This window comes from Diabrotica undecimpunctata, unplaced genomic scaffold, assembly GCF_040954645.1.
Source record: "Diabrotica undecimpunctata isolate CICGRU unplaced genomic scaffold, icDiaUnde3 ctg00002413.1, whole genome shotgun sequence".
Taxonomy (NCBI): domain Eukaryota; kingdom Metazoa; phylum Arthropoda; class Insecta; order Coleoptera; family Chrysomelidae; genus Diabrotica; species Diabrotica undecimpunctata.
The window spans coordinates 7,577-18,212 of NW_027313603.1; the positions used below are offsets into that span (position 1 = coordinate 7,577).

The 10,636-nt window shown below is 32.1% G+C and overlaps 1 protein-coding gene across 1 annotated transcript; it reads right to left on the reverse strand.

Annotated features, from left to right (window-relative positions):
* Positions 1 to 695: 695 nt before the first annotated feature.
* Positions 696 to 4,909, reverse strand: LOC140431980 (sodium-dependent neutral amino acid transporter B(0)AT3-like; the record flags this gene model as incomplete). The annotated part of the gene is made up of 2 exons (XM_072519847.1): positions 696 to 969; positions 4,548 to 4,909. Coding segments are annotated over 2 exons (636 nt in total), but the record flags the coding sequence as incomplete, so codon positions are not given.
* Between the last annotated feature and the right edge of the window lie 5,727 nt (positions 4,910 to 10,636).

A 10,636-nucleotide genomic window follows, 5' to 3' on the forward strand; every position in this document is an offset into this window, starting at 1 on the left:
CCATTAGTGGATCCATGATGATTTTTACTAAGGATATTCTTACGTATCTTTAATGTGGTAGTCATCCCCTGGCTTTCCACATCCCAATGCCGTTGACTAATTTAGTTCTTTCGCCTTCGGAGTTAATTTCTATGCTCCAGGGCAATGAAGTGCCCTACCACGTGTCGGTTCTTCCATCCGTAGCTGTTGACCAACAGGTGGGGGATTACTTATACCTATAATCGTTCGGTTAATTTAACAGCTCTAGTATCCAATAATATACCGATCCAGGATCATTTCCCTTACGCTCTATCTTGGTACTGATGCTGCTGTCTGACAGAGTAGGATATGTGAATGGAAACTTTGGTAATTAGGTGGGAGAATGGGTTTAGGACATAATTTCTCCCAGGTACCAGGAGATTGGGAGATAATTATGGCTGACGTGGGCAGGGTCGCATCCCTGAAATAGATCTATCTTCTACCGGTAACTTGTTACCCAACTAAATAAAAAAAAATAAGGGATATCTCCAGTAGGGAGGGAGTGAATCTGACCCTGACCCCATGATATTGGCGCTAAAAAATGTTCCCCTCAAGGAAAATATTGACGTGTTTCGGTATTTCTTTTTAATATGTAGAATTTCTGAAGTATTGAGGGTGGGTCTTTTTCAATTGAACAAGTGGTATAAATAAGGGCAGTGTATATAATTTAATTGTATTTAATCGTACCTTGCAATAGCAACACCAGGTATCCATAACACGGAAGCCAACACCAACACAGTAATTAACAAGATAGCCCATAGAGGCCAAGGATGTCGTTCAGTCTCTCCTCTCGCAGCCACCCAAGCCGCATATCCAGTACCATCTACTGCAATTTCGATAAAACTTGCTACTAATATGGATAGCATCGCCAACGGGGAGAGGTATTTCCAACATATTAACCAGTATAGACCAGGACGGCTGCCAGTCATCATTTCTATGTCATCGGCAAATCTAAGACAGATAACAATAAAATACATTAAAAGGTATACTTAAATATTGTTTGATATGTTATCTGACTCGGAGAAGAAAATGGGTCAGAAACAGAATCATAAAATAAAAGGTACAATGAGGATAATGTTATAATATTCTGTTTGTCTGCATATCTATCTATCTATCTAGAAGAAAAAAAAGTTAAAGTTATAATTTAAGCAAATAAATCTGGCAATGAATATTCATTTGTCACATTATTAACATTCGTCATTATCTATTCCATTTGACGTAGAATGAAGTGCCCCATTCACGTTGAGATTTGTATCGTTACATGTGTCACGACAAGTTGCAATACACGTATCTTGAGATTTGTAGCTGTATCGCTACTGTATCTACACGTTGAGATGGACTCATTAAACATAAGTTAAATTAAATTTTTTTCAATTCACATGTAGAAGTGTGAAAGTGTAATATCTAACCTCTGACTAAGTGTTTGTAAATCTTAATTAAGGAGTATTTCATCAAATAGCTACATAAAAATAAATTCACAGCTGATTAAAAACAAAATAAATAAAACAGTTTACAGTCGTTATCAATGTTCTCATAGGAGAGAACCAAAACTACAGAAAAGGATAAAAATTTAATCATCATTTTTAATTCCTTGCACCAGAAATGCTCCCGACGGGGAATGGACCCGGATTAAATACCAACCAGCAGACTGATTCAATCGACCAACAATCATATCCAATGCTAAGGATGCAAATATCATACATACTTATATAACAGCTAAACCCAATATCGATAGATATATCACAGTACCATCAAAACCAATTACAACCCTTCCCTAATAGTTTTGCTAATCAATTCAAACTTCAGCCACAACCACCTCCACCGGCTCAAGTTAATACAAATCAGGCACCCTTATACAGTCATTCAAATTAAATACAACCTCCTCAGTATACAGTCGAAAACCCAAATTACTCTCTAGAGCAGTCATCGAGCGAAGAAGAAATGGAAAGTCATACAAATGAACATTAAATTCCCTCGTGGTAAAAAGTAACCACAAAAAAAAAGAAATCACAATTACATAGACCTACTAAGCAAAATACACAAATCACAACAAATAACAGATTCCAAGTGCTACAAGAACAAGAAACCGATGGAAACTAAACTGTCAACAACACACTGATAACCAAATATCAACTACTCAATCAAAAGATCAAAGGTCACCTCCATTCTATGTCTACGGAGTGACTGATTTTATGGCAATAATTAACTCACTGAGAGGGATCACCTCCGCTGAAACTTATTATACAAAAACACTCCCAGATAGTGTAGTAAAAATAAACACCTTAATTCCAGAAACGTATAGGAAACTAGTAAGCTATATGAGAGAAAAGAAAATTGTATTCCACAGCTACCAACTTCAACAAGATAGAGCATATAGAATTACAGTAAGAGGATTCCATCACACAATTTTGATACAGATGATATAAATACTGAACTTGCAAAAAAAGGCAATATTAGAAACATAATCAATGTTAAACATAGACTGACAAAATAACCTCTTTCATTATTTTTTATCGATCTTGAAACCAACACAAATAATAAAAAAGCATACGAAATACAATTACTATTAAACTCAAAAAATTATGGTAGAGGTTTCAAAACAAAGGAACAGTATAATCACGCGCTATCTCAGAGTTATGAGCACTTTAAATCATATTGCTTCAAAGCTTATAATTGCGTAAAATGCAGTGGTCGCCATGATATAAAATCATGTACTAAACCCAAAGATACTCCTGCAACTTGCGCTTTATGTAATGATAGCCATCTAGCCAGACTACAATACAGCGTACAACCCAGAACACACAGTGCAGCACAATCACATATAAAGGTAGTTATTCCCAAGTCGCTTCAGGAAATCTCCAAAGACAAAATGAAAACAGTAATAATAAGGATATAACTACTCTAATGTCAGACTTCCTAAATGAATTTAAAATGTTATTTAATTAGTTACTTAATTAGAACAGCTAACAGTTATACAGAATACCAACGGCCTAACAAATCATGTCCAAGAAATTATGTTCAAATAGTTATATTATCAATTTCAGAGAGTCATTCAACTGATAGAACAGTTGTCAAAATTCCATTTTACACAACATTTTTTACCCACCATCCCGACGGAACAGCCCATGCAGGATCGGCAATCATAGTCAGATCATCTGTTAAAAATAACAAAGTTATTCCACATTTAAAATTCAAAGCACTTCAATCAGAATAGAAACCTTCTCGTGACCATTGATTGTCGCAGCTATTTATTCACCTCCTAGACATAATATCCTAGTTAAAGAATACGGCAGCTTCTTCCAAAACCCTTGGCTCGCACTTCCTGGTAGCAGGCGGTTGGAATGCTAAAAATACTCTATGGGGATCACGACTAACTACAACGAAAGGTAGAAACCTATATCGATCATTACAGAAAAACAATTCATTCTTTCTTATCCTCAGGAGAACCAACATACTGGCCAGCAGATAATAACAAAATTGCGGATCTTCTAGATTTTGCAATATTTAAAGGTTTACCTAACACGCATTAAAAAATAAAGCTAGTTTTGACAAAGTTTTGTCGTAGTTGTTGTAGTGATAAAGTTTTGACCTAAGTTCACCATAATAACATAATTAACCACAACTATAACATACAATTAATAGTCATTAAGACTATCTAACAAAAAAACAAACTGGGAACAATTTGAAAACACCTTTAACCAGAATATAACGTTGAATCACCAAATAAAATAATCTGATGAGCTGTAATTTGCAGTACAAAAGCTAACGGCTGTAATATAAAACGCTGCTTGGGCATCTACTCCTATAGGTAAAAAGGGTAATCCTGAAGACAACAATGTGCCATTACATATCAAACAAATTCTTACTGAAAAAACGAGAGGACGGTTCATTGCATACAAAAAGTGGTAATAAATATTTTTATTCAAAATTACAGCCACATTTTTTATTTAAAACGTTATTTCTACGGCATACAGATTTCTTGGTAAATCGACTATTTTACCTAGGGGCGTTTTAGGGGGAAACCGAAGAGTGAAAGTGGTAAGCTTTTTTTGTATCTTTTTTGGGGTCCCAAAGTTGATATTATCAGCAAAATTCAGCTTGTTTGTATGATTTTTAGAGGTTCAGTTGCATTTTCGTCTCTAACGACTGGAGTAATTGTATTGAATTCTACGCATTTATTTTAACGAATTTTGCAGTACCAAATCAGTCTTGACTCACAAGTAATTGATTCAATTCCAGCCATCATCTGGTAACTTTTTCTAGCTTTTGCTGTTGACAGTATATTCACACAACTTTCCTGCTATTTGCTCAGCCTGTTTATGATTTTTGAGTATTGTTTTCTTTCTCTCTTGAAACATATCTTCTTTGTTTTATTTTGTTATGTATTCGTATTTTTTATGAATATTTTTACTTTTTAATATTGGATTTTACGATTTTTAGACAATTCCGCAACCTGTTGTTTATACAGTTTAGCTTTTGTTTTACATAAAATTGTTAATAATAATATTAATAGATTTTTTAAAACTTACCTTCGTAAACCATAAACATACGCTACACCTATACATTCAAAAAAGGCAATGATGAGCAACGGGTAATTCCCGCAAAAGTTATCAAAGAGTACGAAGACGTAGCTTCCAGCGCCATGAGCAAACGCCATAGATATTAGGCAGCATAGTGTACACAGGCTTCCGGTGAGAATCTCCTTGGGTAGGTTAGGGAACAATTTCATATCGACCACTGACGTAACGACACCTTCCAATGTGCCAAACTGTGAGTCTATGCCCAAGGTAAAGAGCATAAGAAAGAAGAGAACGGACCAAAACTGAGCACCAGGAAACTGATTTATTGCTTCGGTGAATATGATGAAAGCTAGGCCTGTTCCGGATGCAGACTAAAAATAAAACTCAATGATTAATATTTTTATATTCAATGTGGAAACCATCATAAAATTGCTTTATCTTTATTTTCAAAATTTATAAAAAAATATTAAACCCTTCAACTTTAAAATAGGCACTTTATAAACATAAATTTAATTATACAGGGTAATTCACGCAAGTCTAGCATAGTCCGTAATCTTTATTTTTTAATGAAAAACCTGTATACAGGGTGGTCCTTAAGTAATTGTACAAACAGAAACCGTAGATTTTACACTTTAAAATATTACGATTTAAGCCGATTTGCTTTAATAAAATGTTGATATTAAGAAAGATACAGGGTGTTAAAGTGGAAATTTAAAATTTTATTTTTGGCTATAACTTATACGTTTGTAGATATTTTTAGACAAAAATTTACAGTTGGATGCTTTTGAGTAGGATAAATTATAATTTTATACATAATTTAATGTAACTGATAGAGGGCGCCACATATGTCACATCCGTGACATAAATTTGCGCTTAACTTTTTTGCTCTTTAAATTAGCTCTATTTGTGCTAAAAAATATTAAAGATACATTATTTTTACAAACAAAAGGTATACTTGTTAGTAATCACAAATTCAACCGTTTTCGAGATAATAGCATTTTATAAGTCAGCTGCATAATAATATTTGTGCGGTAAAGCACTGAATATCTGTAGATAAGCATAATTCATAGTTTATTCTTATTAAAATAACTCAAAGATGATAATGTTACATCACAAAATGCTTTATTATGGCCGCTAAATGTCTTATCGGAGAAAATATTCTTCATCTTCTTCTTTGGGTGCCGTGTCCATATTCAGACGTTGGCCGTCATTATGTTTACAAGTTTCCTTTTCTATCGCTCCATAAGTTTCTATACTGGCGTTGTATTACTTTTTCTTTATTGCAAAATGCTGAAAACCCAAAATATGTGGTTTATGCAAGATGGTATACCTCCACATTCTAGAGAGAAGGCAGTGAGAACATACTTAAATACAACTTTTCTGAACGTTGAATTGGTCGTGGTAGTCATATTCCTTGACAATGTCGTGAGATATTGATATAATTATTAATTCATAAAAAATTCAAAAAAAAAAATACTTATTATTCATTACAAAGTAAACACACAGGCAATTTAGTTCAGTACCTATAATATTAGTTCATTAGTAAATAATAATAGTTCATTTGTTCGAGATGTAATTACATACAATGATGCTATTTAATATGAGACGATCTTTTATGGAATATATTGACAAATGATTTAAAGAAAATGGTGAATATATCGAACACTTACTTTGACAAAAAGTTATGTTATTTAGTTTAACTATTTATTAGTGGGGTTTGTAAACAAAATGTTTTGATTATGACTTTAATTTAACATAAAACGTAAAATGTTTTATGTAAAATCCTATTATTCTGTTATTTTGTCAAATCCTGTTATTAATTATCCTACTGACATATTTCTTTTATTTAGTATTTCGTTAACTATTAACTTTAGTTAAAGGTATTTTATACCAAAATTCAGAAGTATTAATATTTTTCTCTATTTTTCCTTCGTTGCCTGGAGTAATTGCCTTAAATCAGTATTATGCAGTTGATTTGTAAAATACGATTATCTCGAAAACTGTTGAGTTTTAAGGTTATTACCAAGTATACCTTTATTTTGTTAAAATAATTTATCTTTAATATTTTTTGTCACAAATACAGGTATTTTAAAGAGCAAAAAAGTTAAGTGCAAATGTATGCCACATATGTGGCGTATGTAGCACCCTCTATTAGCTATATCAAAGTATGCATCAAATTATAATTTCTTATATTTAGAAGTACCCAGTTGTAAATTTTTATACATAGATGTTTACAAACATGAAAGTTATAGCGAAAAATAGAATTTAAAATTTGCACTTTAACACCCTGTATCTTTCTTAATATCAACATTTTATTAAAGCAATTTGGCTTAGATCGTAATATTTTTAAGTGTAGAATCTACTGTTTTTTTTTGTTTAATTACTTAGGGACCACCCTGTATATTTAAATTTTTAAAAGTTTTTTAACAACCTGATCTTAACGAACCATATTATGTTGGGCCCATTATGAATAGTAGAGGGTAAAGTTTTGAAATTATATAGTGTGGAAACCACTTATAGAACAAAATTGTTTGTGTCCTTATTTTTAAAAAATTATAAAAACACTGGGTCCATCAACTTTTAAATTCAAATGTGCGCTTTTGAGACAAAAACTTAAATTTACAGGGTAATTCACGCAAGTCTAGCAGTCCATCATCTTTATTTTAAATGAAACATCCTGTATATCTTTATAATTCTTTATAATATGCATATATTATGCAAATGCATAAAATTTTAAATAATTAATAAATTATCAGGCTTTAAATAATGACATTTTTTAAAATAGCTAAATACATACATCAATTTTTTTAACTCGGTATCAATATAGAGTTTTGTATTTAATCTGTTGATGAAGTTTATACATAATTTCAAAATTTCACATTGTATTATTCATAATATCAGTCAAACTGGCAACAGGTGTTATGTTCTCAAAAAACTTGATAGCGTGTAAAATTTTTATTTAAAATCAGCTGAGTACTTTCGGCATGTAACAAGCCATCTTCATAGCTTCCTATAAGGAACAATATTTTTAGGGACATTTGTTTTTTATATACAATGATTAAAATTTATTTGTAACTATCTTTGATTATAAACATTTGAGGGCCAACGTCTGTTCGTAAATTATAAAATATGCGATCGAATCGTCCCATTATGTCGCCTATGATTTTACAGTAGTATAACTTTAAATCTCTTCTTGCATGGATAAGTATGGTTTGATTTTTTTTAATATGGTTTGGGTGATAATATGACTACTACTTAAGAACCGGAGGCCTGTGAGCAGTTGTCAATATGGTATAATAATCCTGTGTGGGCGATACATTGAATCTCAAATATCCATATAATATGTGCTGATATATCGAAAGTTGAATATCGATTATCGATACACTTTTAAAATATGTCGATATATTATTTAATGTGTCGATATATCGTTGCCATCCCTAAATATGAATAACGATTATTATGCTTGAAAGGAATTTGACAAGGTTATGAAACTACTTTCTTGTGGCATCTATAATTTAAATACTATTACGTTCTGCTTATGGGTTTGATGTATATTTTTATTGTAGGTACTCTGTGTTCGTTTTCACAGGCACATTGGCATATCTGGGATTTTTCAAAGTCTTTGCTCTGAATGTATGTTTCACTTGTTTATACCGTCACTATTTTACCAAACAATACATATATACCTTATTTAAAGTCAGATTCTGTACTAAACTATCGAGATCAACTGTTCCGAACTCCGTCGTTGCGTTGCCGTGAATTCTCGAAATACGAAATCCAATTGCAATGAAGCTATTGGCCTGTGGGTACCACAGACTATTTACTATTTATAAATTCGCATTGCAAGTTGGCTGTTGCAATATCGTCTATTGTAAGTTAGTTTGTGGTATTTTTTGTAGTGTTTGGTTCATTTTTGAAAAATGTCGTCTACGGGAAGGAAGCAAGATCCCATCATATTTTGATGTTGTTAAAGGTAAGCAATAACAAAAAAATCAGTGACTGCTAAATATAAAAAATGTAAAGTAATTACGACTGGACTAGTGCTGCGTATGAAGAAACCTATTCCAAAATATGTTTGATCTGAAAATTCTTAGTTACCAATGTCAACTAAAGTATTTTCCACCTAAGAAGACTGCTTTGCAATTAAATGCTGGTAACTTTATTACTAGCGGACCAGATAAGCAGCGATATATTTTGTACTAGGTACCTTTAAGAATAAGATTTTACTCTTATTCTCTGCTGTTGTTTCAATCAGCACTGCTCAACAAGTTATCGTTGTTGAGCAGTGCTGATGCTACTATTGGTTTTAGTATTTTATTGCAATAGTACGAGTACGGAATATTTATTTAAACAGTGAATTTACTACATGTTAATTTTTTTAATTTATTTTGACGTATCGTATAATGTAGGTTTACCCCAATAACCCAAGCTATCTATGCCTTTACAAGAACATATTTGAAAAATAAGGAGTACTATGTGTCATAATAATTTTAATCTGCTTTATACACACTTTAAAAATTTGTTTAGTAATCTATGTCATAAATCCACACAATCATTGAAAAATGATTCATGCTATTTAAAAATATCTTTCTGTTAACGACATTGTTATTGACAAAGTAGATCACATAGCAGCAAAGTAGATCATACAGTAGATATAGCAGACTACCCTGCTATACTCCCAAAGCCGCGAGCGGTATAAAAACGGGAGACTATTATTATTATTAGATCACATTTAAACTTGTCGTCATATTTCACTTCTGTTTATCGTTAAAAATTAATTGATGGTCGTTGATTACATTGGTGTTATTTAATTATTTAGCAAAATAGATAATCAGCAAAAATCTTATTTAAAACATGCGAACGGTTTTTGAAATCACAATCAATGCAATGTTTACGCTTAAAACGAGTAATTTGGAAGAAAATAAAATACAGTCGAAACGTAGGGTGCTATCTCTAGAAGAAAGGCGTTTAATTCTGAAAGTCGAAAGTTATTTCAATTTGGAAAAAGATAATATGGGTCCATTGACATCTGTTATGACAGTTCAGAAAGGCACATGCGATGCTTGCGGTATCTCAGAGAGGACATTCCGAAGAATTATTAACATAAGTAAGAAATAAATAAAGTAAGCAAGAGAAATCGTCGACATCCAAAAACTTTAGATTTGCACTAATCAAGTAAACTTGCAATTAAAAATATTATTATAATATGTATAAAGCCAAAGAACATGTAACAATTAGTGCTGTATTACAAAAAATTAAAGACAAGGAACTGTGTGATATTAGTTTAACAAGTTTGTGGAGAGTGCTGAAACATTTAGGTTTTCGATATAAAAAGACAAATAATAGACAAGTATTGTGTGAACTCTCTAATGTTGTTTCAAAACGGTGGCATTTTTTAAGAAAATACATGAACAATAAAACGTCTGATAGTCCGAGGCAAGTTATATTTTTAGATGAAACTTGGATTTTCGCTAAAGGAAATATGTAAAAATCATCCTGGCAAGATGGCACCATGAACTGTTATTCTTCTAGTCGTTCCGGTAGTGATAAACGCTACATTATACTTCATGCTGGAAATGATGAGGGTTTTATTCCTGACGCTAGTTTAATTTTTTCGTCCACAAAGAATACAAGTGATTACCATGTAAAAATGGATGCAAATATTTTTGAAGAATGGTTTGAAGAAAATTTGTCAAAAAAATTGGAGCGACCATCCACAATAGTGTTGGATAATGCATCCTACCACTTAAGAGTAGAAGAGAGATTTCCTTCAAGTATCTGGACAAAAGAAGAAATAAAGTCGTGGTTGATAGAAAGAAAAATTTATCGCAGTGTCATATTTTTAAAAGTCGATTTATTTCAAAGGTGTGGAGAGCACAAAATTCAAAAGAAATTTGTTAATGACCAAATGGCTCTTAAATATGGCCATGAAGTTCTTCGACTTCCGCCCTACCATTGCCACTATAATGCAATTGAGTTAGTTTGGAATATAGCCAAAAATTTTTATGCACCCAAAACAACAGATGACGTTCTTAGTTTATGGAAATAATCGCTAGAACAAATAAAAGCAGAACAATGGCAAAATTGTATTAGACATA